Source organism: Erpetoichthys calabaricus, chromosome 9 (genome assembly GCF_900747795.2).
Source record: "Erpetoichthys calabaricus chromosome 9, fErpCal1.3, whole genome shotgun sequence".
NCBI classification, from domain to species: domain Eukaryota; kingdom Metazoa; phylum Chordata; class Cladistia; order Polypteriformes; family Polypteridae; genus Erpetoichthys; species Erpetoichthys calabaricus.
The window spans coordinates 142,870,872-142,890,267 of record NC_041402.2 but is presented as its reverse complement, the minus strand read 5'-3'; the positions used below and the strand labels follow the sequence as shown (position 1 = coordinate 142,890,267).

Here is a 19,396-nt window from a genome sequence, read left to right as displayed (position 1 = left end):
AGACAAATGGGCAACGTGCGCTATTTCTGTGTGACAGAGGCAGAATGATATTGAATCTTCTCTTTGCCTTGTTTGGAATGGCATGATTTTACCTAAGTAAGGGCCTGCACATGGAGAAAGAGTATAAAGTTTTGGAACACTGCCCACCTCACCTTTGAAGCTGACAGATGGGAGATAATGTCATCTGATCCTGAAAATCCTTCCAGCACAGCAACGAAAATGGCAGACTGTATACATCGAGATCCCACTTCGATAATAGTCTTGCTATGACTTCCTTGTCTGTTATGCCACGTAAATTGTTATTAAAGAAAGCTAAGTTATTTTCTCTTCTGTGATTTCTTACCGCCGTATCACTATGGGAGGGGTATCACCTATATAGTTTTGAGTTACTTAAGACGCCGCAATTACAAAAGAACTTATTCCAACCAGGGAGCTAGTGCCCCCTAGAGGAAAACAGGGGGGGAGAGAAAGAGAGCAAGCTATCTCTAATCTATCCTTTTAATCCTTATAATTATAACTGCCAGCATAACAATAGGCTTCAGGGCAATAACTCCTGGGAAAATTGGAAATTAAGGTCAAAGCTGTCTTATTTTCAGTTAAGACTACAAAATGACAACAAAAGTTCAGAAGCAATGTCTCCAAGACTGGACAGTTAACTTTATGAGCTGAACTTTTAAAGGCCTAAATCACGAATTAAAGAGAAAGAAAGTATTCTCTCACCAAATGTTCCATTCCAGCTTTACAAAGAAAACTAGAGGTGTGGGAATTCTTATACATGGAACAGTCTCATTTGTAGTATCAGATGTAGTATCTGATCCTGAAGGGAGATATGTGATTGTCATAGGTAATTTATTTAACTGCAAAGTGATTTTGATAAATATTTATGCACCCAATGTCGATGATAGGGATTTCATCCAAAATTTATTTGCATCCATTCCCAATGTGAACAGTCATAAAATTATAATGGTTGGGGACTTTAATTGTGTTTTATATCCAGACCTAGATAGGTCTCCTGCGACAGGGGTGATGACATCCAACACTGCAAAGACAATTACACAGTTTGTAACTGACCATTGAGATTTCTAAAACCAAACTCGAGCATATTCCTTCTACTCACCAATGCATCATTGCTACTCAAAAATTGATTATTTCTTTATAGATAACAATTTCTTGCCTATGATTAAATCTTGCAAGTACAATGCTATTGTTATTTCCGAACATGCCCCTTTGATTTTGGAGCTAAAATCATTATGCCCCACATACTCATCTCGCAGATGGTCCCTTAATCTACTTTTATTAGCAGACAAGAACTGTACAGAATTTATATCCAAACAAATCAATATTTTTTAGAGACAAATACATCCTCAGAGGTTTCTGCAGGAATACTCTAGGAAACCCTGAAGGCCTTCTTAAGAGGACAGATTATCTCATATCTTTCTCACAGAAATAAATTGGAAACCAAGAAGATATTGCTAGAATAGATCAAGAACATGCTAGGTGTCCAAGTGAGGCACTTCATTAGCAAAAGGCAGGCTCTGCATTCAGAACTCAACCTCTTAACAACTAAAAACACTGAAGAACTCATTTTTAAATCAAGACATCATTATTATGAACATGGAGAGAAAGCTAATAAAATCTTAACTCAACAAATCCACAAGCAAGAAGTTTGCAATGCAATCCCAGCAATCACCAACACAAATGAAGACAAAATAATTAACAAGCAAACTATAATGTACACATTTAGAGACTACTATAAATCCTTATATTCTACTTAAACAAAACAAGACACAATCTAATGCATTTCTGGATGCATTACAGAAACCACAAATAGATACTCTTAGTGCAGAGGAATTGGATAAACCTCTGGCACTATCAGAATTACTAGATGCTATAAACTCACTTCAGAATGGGAAAGCAGCAGGCCCTGATGCTAACCTACTGAATTGTATAAGCAATTCTCAACTCAGCTAGCTCCTTTTTTATTAGAGCAACATTTACAGAAGCTAGAGACAATAAAATTCAGCCTCAAAGCATTAATTACCATCTTTCCTAAACACAATAAGGACTTATTACAATGTGCTTCATACAGACCAATTTCACTTCTGAATAATGATGTTAAAATATTCTCCAAAATCCTAGCTAGAAGGATGGAGAAAGTGCTCCCTTCGGTAATATCACAAGACCAAACTGTATTTATTAAAGGCAGACACTTAGCTTCCAATCTTCGATGCCTGTTTAATGTAATATACTGTATTCACTCACAAAGTCAAACACCCTGGAGATATTATCGTTGGATACAGAAGAAGCATTTGATATTGTTGAATGGAACTACCTTTTCACTAAATTGGAGTAATTTGGGTTTGGCCTGAACATTTGTGTATGGATCAAACTACTGTATACCAGTCCAGAAGCTTCAGTTTGTATTAACATTAATGTAGACTACTTTAAACTAGAACATGGTACCAGACAAGGATGCCCCTTTAGTCATCACTGCTTTTTGCAGTCGCCATTGGGCCACTGGAAGTTCACTGTCGAAATGCTTATGAGATAAAGGGGATTATCAGAGAAGGACTGGAACATAAAATTTCTCTATATGCAGATGATATGGTACAGTATATATCAGATCCACAAAATACTGTGCCCGAAGTCCTAACAGCACTTACAGAATTGCAAAAGATTTTTGGTCTCAGAATTAATTTGAATAAAAGTGTGCTCTTTCCAGTGAATTCTCAAGCATACAATATTAGATTAGACACCTTCCCTTTTATCATCGCAGATCAGTTTAAATATTTAGGGGTAAACATCACAAGTAAACATAAAGGTCTATATCAACAAAATTTTGCCATGTGTATACAAAAAATGAAGAAAGAGTTGCATAGATGGTCAACCCTTTATCTCACATTAGCTGGAAGAATTAACATTGTTAAGATGAATATCCTTCCTAAGCTTCTCTTTTTATTTCAAAACATTCCAATATACATCAATAAATAATTTTTTAAGAAATTAGATTCAACCATAACCTCATTTATTTGGAATTCAGAACATCCACATATCCAAAGGGTGACCCTACAAAAACCTAAGGCAGAAGGTGGCATGACTCTACCTAACTTTCAATTTTATTACTGGGCAGCAAATATACAAGCTATAAAAATCTGGACATGGACACAAATAGATGTACATACAGTATATAGGCTTGGTCAGCAATAGAAATAAAATCCATCCATCCATCCTTCCATCCATTTTCCAACCCGCTGAATCCGAACACAGGGTCACGGGGGTCTGCTGGAGCCAATCCCAGCCAACGCAGGGCACAAGGCAGGAACCAACCCACCGCAGGAAATAAAATCCTCCAGTACTTCTTTATATTCCTTGCTTTGTACCCCAATAAATACAAGTTATTGCCAATATACTAGCAACTCAATTGTGCTTCACTCACTCAGAATATGGGACCAATGTAGGAAGTATTTTAAGATAGAGAAGCTTTTATCTGTGGTACCTCTGCCCAAGAACCACCTTTTTCCACCTTCTCAAACGTATGCAGTTTTTAATGTCTAGATAACATTCAGGATTAAATTCACTTAGAGATCTGTAAATAGACCACATCCATGCATCCTTCTGTTAAACAGAACCTGCCCAATTTTCCTCACCTTCCACCTACCTCTATGCCAGAAAAAATATTGATCCGTCTTGAGGACTCAGACAGCATTTCTGTAATATATAAAACCATTTTACAGTCCCTCTCTTTCAAAGATCCAAGAGTACAGTGGGAAAAGGATCTCTATGCGCAAAGCATAGGATCATTCAACTCAAAATTATATATCGAGTGCTTCTCTCTCATTTAAATTGTCCAAAATGTTTCCAGGGCAAGATCCAACCTGCGAACGCTGAAATCAAGTGCCAGCCTCACTGGGCCTCATATTTTGGGCCTGCACCAAATGAACATCATTCTGGACCAAAATCTTTAAGTACCTTTCAGACAGCCTTGGAGTCACAATCTCTCCTAATCCACTAACAACTGTGTTTGGTGTACTTCCTGATGGCTTTAAAGTGGAGGACAAACAAACTGCAATTGCCTTTACTTCACTATTGGCACATAGACTTATCTTGCTCAACTGGAAGAATCCTATTCCTATTCTATTCTAAGTCAGTGGGTAACTGATGTTACATACTATTTGAAACTGGAAAAAATCAAATTTGTACTTAGAGGATCTGTACAAAGCTTTTTCAAATACTGGCAGGATCTAATCATTAACATTTTAGATGAACATTTTAAATTGAGGAAGCAGGTTCTCTCCCCTTTTACTCCATTTATCTTTATTTATTTATTCGTTTATCTATTTATTTATTTTTCTAGCTTAAAGTTTTACTCTGCTGGTCTAGCTCTCTTTCTCAGGAGTGGGGGTTGATTTGTTAGAACCTATTTTTGTAAAACTTGATTTATTTGTATGGAATGTTATTTGATTTTAAGAAAATCAGAATAAACAGCCAATAAATGAATAAATAAATTTCTACTTAATGGCTGTTTGCTAGTCATAACAATGATACCAGCTATGTTATATGGGTTGAAGAAGGTGGCATTGGCCAAAAAACAGGAGGCAGAGCTGGAGGTGGCAGAGTTAAAGATGCTAATAGTTGCATTTGGTGTGATGAGGATGGATAGGATTAGGAACGAGTACATTAGAGGGTCAGCTCAGGTTGGACAGTTTGGAGACAAAGCAAGAGAGGTGAGATTGTGTTGGTTTGGACATGTGCAGATGAGAGATGCTGGTTATATTGGGAAAAGGATGTTAAGGATGGAGCTGCCAGGCAAGAGGAAAAAAGGAAAGCCTATGAGAAGGTTTATGGATGAGGTTAGAGAGGACATGCAGGTGGTGGGTGTAATAGCAAAATGGAGAGGACAGGAAGAGATGGAAAAAGATGATCTGCTATGTCAACCCCTAACGGGAGCAGCCAAAAGAAAAACAGCATTAGTACACAAAGCCATTATCCTTGTAAATAAAGAATTAAAATACTGTATGTGACTTTTATTGTCTCCAGGGAAAAAAAGTGGGCTGCAGTACAACACTAAGATTGCTTCTTTAGGAAGTGTCTTTTCCTTTAAAGCATAATATGGATTACTTATACCAAGGACTTCTCCTCCTTCAATGGCTTGTGGGATAGAAAAGCTAGGTTGATCCACCATATGGTTCTAAATTGCATTAAACCATAAAATTAATCTCCCAAAGCCTGTTATACTTGTGTTCTTCTCCCAGCAATGGTATTCAGCACTTGACTTCAGCCTAAGTTTTCCCTTTCTGTTCATATTACTCTCTGTTGCACTGAGTACTTCACCAAATTTTATGAGAAGAGTCAATAAGATCACACTTAGTCTATCAAGTTTTGGTACACAATCAAGTAAGTGAAATTACCAAGAGCTAAAGAGAAAGTCAAAAGCAAAGATGATGACAAGAAACAATGGCCATGAAAGTAGGTTTAATTCAAGCACAGTCCTTGCTATAGCATTTCCTTTTAAATCTAATTTACTTAAAAGATCAGATAGAAATCAAGACTAAAATGGTGGAGTAGCATAGGCTAGCAAATAAACCAAGGGAGAATTCAAAACATGACTGTACTCTTAGTGCTCTCAAGTTGATGTCTAAAATCACTGGTAACACTAATATCTGTGTTAATCTGCCATACAAACACCACAAACATTTTCTGTTATGTTAGCATCCATCCCTTTAATGTCAATGCAAATGAATGATGACACAGGTGCTCAAAGTGAGGTCAATCTTCTGTTTTCTTCTACAGAACTGAATTTCATAGATTAACAGAACAAATGACTTTGAACCTTGCAAAGAATACAGTGTTTTTATAACCGCTCTTACAATAATCAGACATTGTGATTGCTTTAGCAGGTAGTAGAGTGCTTACTATATTTTATGATCCCAGGGAATGGTCTTTCTCTAATGAACAACAATATTTAATTCCAGCAATAGAAAAAATAATTCTACATGTCATCATAAGCTTTTTGTCCTTCTCCTTCCAGCAGGAAGATTTTAATGACACTTATTCAGATGTTCCTTTTTATTCTCCATAGATATTAAACATATCCCATCACAATTCTGTGAGCCGAAATATTGCGGAAGGGGAAGTACCTGAAAATATTTGGAAAAGTGCACCAGGATAGGGAAAGTTTCCAAAAAATGGTGATCTGGTTTCCTCTGGATGTGTGTGTGTTCACCCTGTGATGGGCTGGTGCCCTGTCCAGCACCTCTGCCTGCCTTGCTTTCTGTGCTTACTGGGTTAGGCTTCAGCTCCCCTACGACCCAGATCAGGATTCAGTGGGCTTAGAAAATGGTATGGTATGGTACACTCATATATAGACAACACTGAAATGGAAGAATAGATGTCTTGATTTTTATGGATGTGGTAAACGTTGTCTAAGATGTAGATCCTTGGTATCAAAAATCCATGACATTACAGAGGGGTATAGAAAGGCACCAGCAAAACATACAGTGACAGTGAGCAGTGCCATTATTTTCAGAGGTGGTCCAGCTTTGAATTAGACTCTCCGAGGACATTTGCATTTCAATGTTGTGTCAGTCGTATGTATTCAAATTGCTGAACTGCAGCATAGACAGAATCCACCTGCTCTTACTGTGTTAATCGGACCAGGAGATGCATGATTATTCATAAAACTGTAACTGTAATCAAGCCTCTAGAACTATAGACACAGCTGAGAAACTGAATGCTAAAAGTCATGAGCTTGAAGACATAAAATACCAAGAGTGCATGTACTCAGGTTTTTTGAAGGATATATAATTTTAAACACTGCACTGAAGGCTGCGCTTTCTGAAAAACATCCTGTAGCAATAGTGCAGCATGACTTAGCAACACAATCACAAAATGCAAAAAAACCAATAAATTTGTACTAACTTATAATTCAATTATTAACACAAAATGGTAATTTATTAATTCCCTGACACATGAAGCCTCCAAGAATTCCCAAACTGCTAGCAAAAAAAATAGAAGAATTTTGAACAGTGGCCTAATTTGTAACACTGGAAAATGAATTGCCTGAAAATATTTGCTAAAGTGAATAAAAAAGGAAGGGAATTAAAAAGAAAGGTAGTTAGTGAGGTTTGAAACTAAAGTTTTAGTAGTCCCACCCCACTAGATAATCCCCCCAGCAGGTGTAACTTTTGCAGAACAAGGTCATAAACATCTTTGGAGATTTAATGTACCGGTAAGTGACTGTCCATTTAATAAGGACAAGGAAGGCATAGAGGAAAGAACTGGCAGAGACAGAAATGTCCAAGTAACCCACAATGGGGGAATTTATACTGTGTGGGTGGGGAAAGTATAACAAAAGGGTATTTTAAGGGCTCATTTATACTTCACGCTCAGAATGCGTACGCGCCTGCATCATGGCCGCCACACGTTCTGAACATTCATTTGATGCGTCCTCTGAGCAGGTCCTCAGAAATTAACGCGACGCATGCGCGAGTTGCAGTACCAGCAAAAACTTGGGGGGCGCAGTGTGCTAAAAGTTGGAATGTGACGTCAGAGACTCTGTTTACCATCTATATGTGACAGAAAGCCGCTTTGCAGATCCTACGAGATCGGTGTGCGCGCTTCGATATTTGCTAAATGGTTCGATGTGGTGAAGCAAAATGCCGACATACAAATGTATTCGTGGTGCTTTTATATTCAAGCGTCACATATTCCCGATCGTAATTACACGATACGTTTTAAAATTCTCACATACCGTCTTCTGTGCTATCTTTTTTTCTAGGGCTTCCTCTGCTCCTGACAGCAGCGAATCGCCAGCAATAGATCGCCATACTGAGCACATTAAATGTATGATATTCCAAATCTCTGCACATTTAGAATCCTTAGATTTATACTTGATATCACTTTCATGATGAAAAGCATTAAAGTATGTATATTACATTTTACAGATAAATCGGTAATTTCATTTAAATAATGAATACTATTAATAATTACACACATGGGCGGCACGGTGGCGCAGTGGGTAGCGCTGCTGCCTCGCAGTTGGGAGATCTGGGGACCTGGGTTCACTTCCCGGGTCCTCCCTGCGTGGAGTTTGCATGTTCTCCCCGTGTCTGCGTGGGTTTCCTCCGGGCGCTCCGGTTTCCTCCCACAGTCCAAAGACATGCAGGTTAGGTGGATTGGCGATTCTAAATTGGCCCTAGTGTGTGCTTGGTGTGTGGGTGTGTTTGTGTGTGTCCTGCAGTGGGTTGGCACCCTGCCCAGGATTGGTTCCCTGCCTTGTGCCCTGTGTTGGCTGGGATTGACTCCAGCAGACCCCTGTGACCCTGTGTTTGGATTCAGCGGGTTGGAAAATGGATAGATGGATGGATTACACACATGGGGTGACACAGTGGCGGAGCGTTAGCGATGCTGTCTTGCAGGGAGTCACGTCGCTGATATTCCCTGTCTGGAGTTTACACATTTTCCTGCTGGGTTTCTTCAGTGTGCTCCAGTTTCCTTCCAAAGATATGCAGATTTGGGGATTTGGTGCTGCTACAATGACGCTAGTGTATGTGTGTGCTTGTATTCACCTTGCGATGAGCCGAGGCATCTTCCAGGGATTATTTCTCACTCGTGTCCAATGCTTGCTGGAATGGACACATCCCTGGATTTAATCAATAAACATCCTTTTCAGAGATATTGCGGTAAGGTGTCATCGGAATTTAATGGGTGTTCTAGGCAATTCACAACACAGAGAAGCCGAACATGTTCTCACCGTGATAATATCTCGCACTGCCACCTGGCGGATTCTTCCAGATTTACATAAAGTACGCATGCAAGTATAAACACTTCAACGCTTGCGTAGCAGGAGCGTCCGCTGCAGCATGCGTCACGTCGCGTGAAGTATAACTCTTAAGGAAGATGAGAGGACTTCTGTTTTTACTGAAAGGGAACCAGTAAGACTCTCTTAGGAGAGTTGTGGAACAAATCTTGAAATGTTAAACAGGGACAATCATTCTGGAAGTAGAGATGGCTTCCTGTTCCATGCAGTACAGACAAATTTGAAAGTGTAGTTATGTAAGGTATCATTCTAAGGCAAAGCTCAGAACTAATTCTGGAGATGTCATCTGAATTAATCTCAGAATGGGCTTTAATCGCCAAAGACCTGGTTTCAGTGGCGGATCTACTATAAAATCCCAGAGGGGCCAAAGAAGTGACTTTAGTCCACATTGCTTAAATTTTTGGCTGTCGTCCGTATGAGATTAGTAATATAATGTAATCCAGTATAGCAATTTTGATTAAAATCTGATTAAATAAAAAAAAAATGTGATCTGTCATGAACAACCCCATTGAAGGAGATAACATTGGTTACCCAGACCGCGTTTGTTGTCTGCAAAGGGGTCTCCATAACAGTTCAAGCTTCAGTGCCCTAAAAATGTAGGTCCACCACTGCCTGGTTTATACTTGCCACCGCAAACCACACATGCACTAAATAACCAAAACATTTATACTTGTTGCGGCCCATTCAATTGGCACCTTGATAGTCTCCTACACTCTTAAAAATAAAGGTGCCAGAGCATTTCTTTAGGGCGATGCCATAGGGGAATCATTTTTAGGTCCAAAAAGATCAGCCATGAATAGAAGATAACAGATTTGTGAAATACCGATGGGTTCCTGTTTTTAAAAGGACTCTTGCAGCACACAGTAACTTTGTGTAACTCCAGATTTTCTTAATCTGTTAGTGTCCAGCTAGGTAGCCTAACATACATTGAAGATTTTAGTTTCTATATATTAGGAAGTTTTTCAAAGTCCAAAGAACTCTTCCCAGAATGAAATGGTGCTTTGTAGCTGCTATTACTGCCTTTCAGAGGAAGAAAATAAAAGGTGGAATGTCAGACCTATTGACCAAAAGCAGAAAAAGAAGGATCAGCATAATATTCTCATGAGTGGGGGACCTACATGATAAACAGATGCCTTTCAAATGTTTTGGCAGGTTTTCCTAACCTGCTGCATCAAATTCGACCATTCTTTCATCACTCTCGCACCCATGTTAACAGCCTGTACTTGAAATTCATCATCTTGGATACACAGTGCTGTGTCTGCCTCACCACATAGTTAGAAATATTTTTGTGCACAGGGCCGTGTTTCCAAGTCTGATGTCATTTTTGCTGAGCAGCCCTCATGCCCAGTGCAAACAAATTGAGTATAAACTAGGCTAAACACTGGCAGTGTCTAATGGAAACTGGAGTTGATGGGTGAGTTTTATTAGAAGCTTAGTGGTAATAAACAACATAAGGGAAAATATGGAAAATCAAAATCTGAACCACTCAGCTTTTTTGCTTTAGTCCTTTAATAATCCAGTCACTGTCTGAAGCCCCAAGTGCTTAAAACCAGTCCATCACAGGGCCCACTCACACATGGGAATGGCACTATGTAAATGAACTGTATTATTATTATTATTACACACTCACACATACACACTCACACTGGCCCAACTTAGTCAGTAATTCACTTATCATGTGCCTATATAAAAAATTAGTAATGAGATTGGGAAAACTCACAACATCCTGTCAGACAGTGACTTCGCTACAAATTGAAGAAAAAGTCTTAATCTGTAGAACAACTGTGTTCACCACTACACTACCTATACTACTTGCTGCTCATATTGTTTCATTTTTGGTTGTTGTGGTGGAGCGATATTTTGTATATAAGTTGATACATTTTTTGTATGTGTTTATTTGTAAGCTAGACATACCCTTTGTAATTTAAATGTTTCATTAGGCTAACTAACAAACCCCTGAGTCTTTAGGACTGACTGAGGATGTGAAATTTATTGTAGGTTTGGGGAGGGGGAATGCCTCAAACTGGTTTCTGAAGGGGGATTCTGTGCAGGTCATTCTTACAAGCCAACCCCCGCAGGAAGGCCATAAAACTACAGAGCTGGCAAGCTTCACCTAAACAAATGGCATCCACTAGTCTAGGGCAGGTGAGAAAAGGCAGTGTGTCCCCCCAGTGGTCTGAAGTATGGTGGTTTGGGATTGGTTTTGATTCAGAGGTCAATCTGATGCCCTATTGGTCTAAGGATTTGGACAAGAATATATAAAGCTGGACACTTTACTCCTCCCCCTCTCACACACACCAAGGCCATGAAGAGAACACAATGAGGAGTACAACTTGGCAGAACTATTGAGACAGCAAGTGTCTTGTCCAGTAGAAAGTTGACTAGTAATAATGACTTGACCAAAGAAATTTAAGTAAATACAAGTCTGTGTGCTGCCTTAAACTACACATCTAACATTTATCAGGTTGTATGATTTAGGTTATTAGGTTAGATAATATTCAAAAGTTATCTGCTTCATCATCATCATCATCATCATCATTATTATTATTATTATTATTGTTATTATTATTAATAATAATAATATTATTATTAAGGTGGGGAGAAGTGCAAAAGTGCAATACCTTATAAACAGTGGTAAGTCTATGGGATTTGAGGCATTCTAATAAAGTCTACACAATAAAGATTATAAAAGTGGAAAGCAGAGTCAGATAGGACTCTACCAAGACAAAACAATATGTTTAAGCTAGGGTCAAAGCAATAAGGCTCACAGACCACATTGATGTATTATTTGATCATTTTTGGTAATTTTGCACTTCTGACAACAGAAGCCCTGGCCATATTAATTTCCCTAAACACAAATATTAGTCTGAGATAAAATTTAAATGAAGAACTTTTTTAATTTAAATTCATTCAATTGACTAGATAGCATGATTGCATTAAGAACATAAAACTATCAGAGTATTATTCCTTTTTCAAAAAGTGTTATTATAGTGCTCATATAGGCTTTGGGTTCTTGTGATGCTGAATTTTGTCTAAGAGGGTTGAAAGTGTGGCAATGTAATTTGAAACAGAAATGCTTCTTTAAGTATTCGATGATGTGAGATGGATAAAAATTAAAAATATGCACATACTTGTAACTTTGCTTACTTTACACATAATGTACAATGTAATTATACACTTATATACTGTGGTTTGGTGGGTTATTACAGTGCATATAATGCAGAAATGCATAGTAATTCAAAAGACATAACCCTAATGGATAAAGACTGTGTTCTTTGTTTTAAAATTGAACTTGCAATGCCTAGTTTAAGACCATTATATGTGCTTCCCAAATATGTCATAAAAATAATTATCATCAGTTAATTTGGGAAACACAGTTGACTGCATTGAAAAAATAATTTACAGCATGGTGCGATTTGCACATGTTATTAAGTAGAATATATGCTTGTTTCTTACCACTCCATGATTGTGTTACCTACAGTACGTGCTACAGATGGTTTCCAATAGGGAGAGATTTGGAACAAATGATCTTTTTGTTCAAGTGGTGATGGCATCTTATGTTCTACTGGCACTGCTGTCTGGCCCCCTCTTCCAGGATTTGACATCAGTTACACATCTATGATAGATCAGTGACTAGTTTACCAACAGAATTCTCAAGGACGTTTCTCATCCACACATTTATATTCATCAAAACATGAAAAAAATCCACACCTTTAGCTCTTTTTTTTTTACTTTTTTTTTAACGTAAGACAAATCAAAAAACTACAACAGCCTATGCCTTCAATTATTCTTGTAAGAATATCACTTTTCTATTACTTATAGCTTACATTTAATCTCTTTAACTTTGTATTTTAGTTTTCTTTAATAAATACAGTAGACACTTTTAATTTTAACTTGGTCTAGATTCTTATATTTTATTTTGGTCTCAGAGGTTCAGAGGTGGAGGGGTTTCACCTTAGGAGTTTTACTGAAATGCTAAGCAGGCGTTGAGATGTTAAATACAGGTCTGTTAGACAATGGCCTACAACAGGTAACCAGATTTGTTTAATTCTCAACACCAGGTGCTATGACCAGAGATCTGGAACTGCAGGGTGAACTTTAAGGTTACTAAGGTCAGCTTTGCTTCCACATCTCCCACCCTTTAGCCTCTGGAAAGATAGACAGATAACCTAATGTATCAGTAGAGGCCTCAATCTAGATACAATCATCTTTTCAGACTGCACCAATCAGGTTTTCATGCTAGAACTCACAGTGCCTTGGGAAGAGTGCATGGATTACACTGCTGAAAGAAAATGTAGCAATTCAAAGGAACCAGTGGAGCAGTGTCAGAGCTGGGGTTGGAAGAGTCGCTGTGAGTTGGTTGAAGTGGGCTGTCAGGACTTTGTAGAATTTTCTGCCCTCAATGCACTTAACATACTAGGTATCATAGGCACTGCCAAAAGGAAGGCCATAAGATCCTTGAAAGAAGTTGCAGAGAGAGCCACAAAGAGAGCTGATTAAGAAAGTAAGAGTAAGAAAGGACAGAGCTGGCTATTTTTCCTTAGAAGGTTGGCGTCCTTCAACATCTGCAATAAGATGCTGCAGATGTTCTATCAGACGGTTGTGGCGAGCGCCCTCTTCTACGCAGTGGTGTGCTGGGGAGGTAGCATTAAGAAAAAAGACGCCACACGCCTGGACAAACTGGTGAGGAAGGCAGGCTATATTGTTGGCATGGAGCTAGACAGTTTGACATCTGCGGCAGAGCGACGGGCGCTCAGCAGGCTCCTATCAATTATGGAAAATCCACTGCATCCAATAAACAGTGTCATCTCCAGACAGAAGAGCAGCTTCAGCGACAGACTGCTGTCACTCTCCTGCTCCACTGACAGACTGAGAAAATCGTTCCTCCCCCAAACTATGCGATTCTTCAGTTCCACCCGGGGGGGTAAACGTTAACATTATATAAAGTTATTCTGTTTTTTTACCTGCATTCTTATCAATCTTTAATTTAATATTGTTTTTTTTTTTTTTGTTTTTTTTTTTTGTATCAGTATGCTGCTGCTGGAGTATGTGAATTTCCCCTTGGGATTAATAAAGTATCTATCTATCTATCTATCTATCTATCTATCTATCTATCTATCTATCTATCTATCTATCTATCTATCTATCTATCTATCTATCTATCTATCTATCTATCTATCTATCTATCTATCTATCTATCTATCTATCTATCTATTAGTGGGTGGCTGCTTCTAGAACACCAGCTGGGCTCTAATCGCCATCGGCTGGGTCAACAGGGTGAAGTGGTCTGATGTTGAAAGTCCCAAAACTCCCAGTGACCCCAGGAACATCACTGATGATACATCCCAATGCATCGTATTGATCTATCTTGTACCTAAAATAAAATGTACATGATGCATTTACTGTATACTGTTTATTGAAGAATCTTACTCCCACTACTCAAGAAATATATATGTAAAGCCTATAGTAGTTTCATTAAAAAAGTATTATTTTACAATTACATTGCTTCAGCAGGCTATGACCTTAGACACACACTATGGTGGTTTGCAGCTGCGTGTGAAGTGGCCAAATCAGCTTCTCTAAATCTGAGGTCATAGCTCTCTGCTGGAAAAGGGTGGAGTGCCCTCTGCAGGTTGGGGATGAGGTGCTCCCTCATGTGGATGAGTTTAAGTATCTTGGGATCTTGTTCTAAAGTGAGGGAAAAAGGGAACGAGAGATTGATGGGCAGATCAGAGCAGCATCTGCAGTCATGCAAATGTTCTACTAGTCAGTTGTGGTGAGGAAGGAGCTGAGCTAAAATGTGAAGTTCTCAGTTTACTAGTCTATCTCTAATCCTACCTCACCTATGGTCATAAGCTGTGGGTAGTGGCCGAAAGAGCTAAATTGTTGATACAAGCAGCAGAAATGAGTTTCCTTCGCTTTGTTTCTGGGCTAAACCTTAGAGACAGAGTGAGAAAGCATTCATTCAGGAGGAGCTCAAAGTGAGGCCACTGTTTCTCCATATTGAAAGGAGTTGGTTTTGGTGGTTTGGGTATCAGATTAGGATGCCTACTGAACATTTCCATGGGGAGATGTTTTGGGCATGTCCAACCAGGGAGAGACTCAGGTAAGATCCAGGGCATGTGGGAGAAATTATACCTCTTGGCTGTCCTGGGAACGTCTCATCATCCCCCTGGAGGAGCTGGAGGAAGTGTCAAGGAAAAGGGACATATCTTTGCATCTTTGCTCAGACTGCTGCCCATGTGACCCAGACCTGGATAAGCAACTGAAAATGGATGGATGGACGGATGGATGCTTGGTTGTCAGTGGCATTAGCTATTTTTATTACAACCACTTACACAAATCAATGCATCACTCATAATTATTCAAATTATTTAATTAGCAATCCTTTTTATTGTCCCTTATTTGCATTCAGAAAAATGTGCTGCACTATATTTACATATAAAAGAAATTTAAAAATGTGCTTTTTTCGCCATTGCTTTGAACTCTTCTCTTTACTCCCCCTTTGTCTGTGGAGTTTGCTCCTTTAATAGACGAGCAGTGCAGACACATGTGCAAATGACACTAACTGGTAAAGAGAAGCAGTTACTTCAGTGTCTTGTTTATTTGTGTGCTACTTACTAAGAAAAGGTAAAATACAGAAAGCAGTGATTAAATGACATAACATTTTCATGAGTTTTTTTGTAAGTTGGGAGGGTTTGGGAAAATAATTAGATTTGTGTTCCATAATATCCATTTTTATAACTGTGTGTCAATGTTATGGCATTTAGGAGAGACAGTTTAGGTTGATGTTGATCTTTCACCTCTGGTGATTAAAAACAAATGAAATGTATTTTCTGTTAATGGAACTTTTCAACTAATTAATTTCTTGGTTTGCTATAACTTTATACTTCTTTTTACTTATTTTCTACAAATATATTGTACTCTCTTTTTTCACATAATATAATAATTGAAGAAGGGTGCAGAATATGCTAGATTAGACAAAAAAATTAGGTAAAATTAAAATCTAAAATGATTCAAGTTTCCAAAAAAGACAATAACAAAATGTTTGAAAAGAATCCTACTAAACTTCCCATTTTATATCCCATTATCCAGTTATTATTAGAAAACAGGCCACCATCCAAGTTTTCTTACATTTACTTAGTAAACAGACAGTCCTTAAAGAGAATTATGGCTTCAGCTTTTTGCAAAAGTTAAACAGACATGTGAGATTACAAAATGTGTGTTTAGTGTCTTTAGATCATTAGAGTGGGTGGATCAAAATGAGAGTGTGGGCAAGTGAAACAGAGCGAGGGATATAAAGTGTATTCAGTGTGCTGACTCAGAGTATAAATCTGACTTGTACTTTTAGGTTTTCACCTTCGTTGTCACAAATTTGAGGAGATCTCCACCTTATGACCACCATGTGGAAGGTGATTCTTTTGTTTTGCCTGCAACTATGCAAATCCACGGCTGAGAGCACCGCCAGACCGTAAGAAATTGTTTATAATGCTTTAACCAATTTCTATTTTAGCCATTTAATGGCAATACCACAAAAAATGAATATGAATAAAAATGAACAACAACAACAGAAAAAACAAACCTGAAACGGGAGTTACTTTCCTTTTATTTAGAAAAAAAAATCTGCCAATGGGGTAAGCAAAACTTAATTGACAATAAGCTAAATAATCTCAAATACAAATTTGTTGATAATTCAGTAAATCTTATAATAAGCAAAAGAACAGTTCATGGCTTGATATAAAACTTTTCTTTGGTTAGATTTCATTTTTGCCATAAATTATCTAATTTTTTTTCCATATATCGGCACAATCTTTTCAGTAGTTGAACAGGACAGAACAAGTTCTATTTTCTTCCCTTTTGTTTCATGTTGGTATTTCAGGATCTATATGGTAACAATTCCTCATCACATTCATGGAGGTACTGTGGAGAAAGTTTGTGCCCATCTCCTCCAGCCTAATGAAACTATAACATTCACCATAAACCTGTTAATGGAGAGGAGAAATCTGATTCTTTTGGAGGAAACCATTAAGGAGAAGGATTTCTACAAATGCTTTGAATTCCAGGTGAGTTTATTTAAGCAATCGCAATGGCTGGGTCAGCAGGATGAAGCCTAGTGAATATGTTATTGGTCTTCAAACCAGAAGATTTCCAGTTCAGTTCCTGTAACTGACATGAGTTATCTTGGGAGTTTTACTTAACCTGTCAGAGCTCAAACAGTATGTTAACAGTTGTAAATTATAGATATGATTTTCAATTTGTTTTTTATAAAAGTATGCACTAATAATAAAGCAAAAACAATCAAGAGAACTACAGTGTCCTGGAAATGTTTATAGTTGCAAGTTATGAAATTAGAAGGGAAAAAAAACAAATTTAGCCTCTGAAAACTATCTATCTATCTATCCTTTAATAGCACTTTAATAATATTGACTGGCGCCCTGCCCAGGGTTTGTTTCCTGCCTTGCAGCCTGTGTTGGCTGGGATTGGCTCCAGCGGACCCCCATGACCCTGTAGTTAGGATATAGCAGGTTGGATAATGGATGGATGGATGAATAATATTGTCTTGTAAAATGACTAGATATTTAAGCAGAACGTTACATTAATCCTAAATTGTGTTCACACTCACAAAATCTCATAATGGATGGCACTAACCGTGTTTCCACATCACCACTAGTATTGAATCATTTGGCAATACCAATTTCACTGGTTTGGTACCCCAATACTTACAGCAAGCCATTTGCATTAATATACTGGGTTTCACAAGTCTACAATTTAATAAGCTACAAGTCCATTTGGCTAAGCTATGTTGCCACTCAGAGAATGTCAAGTAGTGCAAAAACATACAGGCAACAAGCAAAAAATGTCAAAACTTAATGACACAATTGTATGAGTAAAGGCACTGAGAAAGTATACAAAGAGTTTCTAGTTAAATGTTAGTCCAAAACAAACTTTTAAGCTGAGCTTTTATTTAAACAGGCCATTGACCAAGTGTGATGTTTTAGGTTCAAAGTTTTCTTCTTAGTTCAACATTTTCTCTACAACTAGACCACTCAGTTAAACAGAAATAGACATAACACCCTTTTCTTCAGACATATTTAATCCTATCACTGACTAAAAATAAATTTTCTTCAAAGGATATCATGTGGAGAAGTGACAAACAATCCTTCCTGAATGTTCCAGACCAGTGATTCTTAAAGTTTTTTTTTACCTTGTACGTGTCTTTGTAATCCAAAATCTCAGCACAGCGTCATCCAGGTGATCCCCCTTGCAGAACTACTGCAGCAGCTGAGCACACAAGAACATACTTCGCATTGTAGCACATCTGCTCTGCATTCTGGGAGTATGCGAAAGGCATGAGGCACTGGGGTTTGAGTGGGTACCCAGTATCACCTGGCACCTGTATAACATGATTGCTGTAACAATGAATAGTATAGGCCTTATTAAAAACTGAGGATTTAGCCACTTACCTTACAAACAAACCACCACAAATAGCACCATCACGACTGCCAACTCTACTGTGGTTCAAAATAAAAGAAACATGGTTTAACCCGGGTCACAAAGCCATGATATTTGTCATTCTCACCTTAGCATCACAGATGATTTATGGGTTAATGCTGTGTAACTACTTACGGTAAACAAACATCATTCTTGCTGGTTGCTCCTATTGCAATATGGGCACAGTAAAGTGCTCGGATTACATTAGAAAAACCGGGCACTGCTGCAAATTGCCTTTTTATATTGGCAAAAACAAGTTATTTTTACGTATGTACAGTACGCCACATCATATAAATCTGAATGTAGCATCTCATTGGTTAATGGCTTCCAGCACAGCAAGCATGATGAAGTAAAGCTTGGCTGAGATATTCCTGATCTGTTGGCCAGTTCACTGAGAAGTGAAAACGGGTAGCCCTTATTAACCAAAAAGTTCTTCAGTGTCAATATGCACTATTGGCCTTCCTGAAAAGTAACCAAAATAAAGTTTGTAGATCATATTCATCATTTTTAAGGTTTAATGTGTTTGTCACATCAATGCAGTTATAAAACCTGCTCAGTGATATAAATTCTTTTTGGCACAAGTCATCATTTAGCTGGTTTGGTTGCAAGAGAATAATGAAATAGATGATAACAAATAATGAGTAATAGTAAAGTCTGGATGTAAAGTCCTACATCCCTAAACCAAAGATAAAAAGCATACTGAATAGTACTTTCCGTAAAGATCTGAATATTAAAGAAAACCATTGTGGGAGACAGCCGGCAGTTCAGCCCGGCCAGGATGCCCCTAAAATGGAAGGATGGGGGAGGGCAGCTACTTGTCGATACTGCCTCCCCCAAAATGCTAGCAGCTCCCCTGGAGTGTAGTGGTGCCTCAGATTCCAGCAGGGCATCCTGGGACTTAGAGTTCGGTTTCTCAGCCCTTTTGCGTGCCATGGGTGACACCAGGGGGAGCTATTGAAGGACCTGGAGAGTTATGCTTTCCCTATTGCCTGGAAGTACTAGTGGATCATGAGGAAGGAAACCCCAAAGTAATTCTGGGTTGATTAAAAGAACATGCATGCTCCAGCTGACCCGGAAGTGCTGGCA

General features: G+C 38.3%; 1 protein-coding gene across 4 annotated transcripts in view; it reads left to right on the top strand.

Annotated features, from left to right (window-relative positions):
* Positions 1-19,396, top strand: part of LOC114658183 (alpha-2-macroglobulin-like protein 1) — a 291,504-nt gene that overhangs the window by 162,345 nt on the left and 109,763 nt on the right. Inside the window, exons 1-2 of one of the 4 annotated variants that reach the window (XM_028810274.2) lie at positions 16,122-16,289; positions 16,698-16,881. The exons of the other annotated variants lie outside the window; for them this stretch is intronic. Coding sequence (XP_028666107.1) covers positions 16,213-16,289; positions 16,698-16,881 — 261 coding nt within the window. The 5' untranslated portion in view covers positions 16,122-16,212. Of the gene's footprint in view, positions 1-16,121; positions 16,290-16,697; positions 16,882-19,396 lie in introns of those variants that run through there. 4 annotated transcript variants of the gene reach the window in all.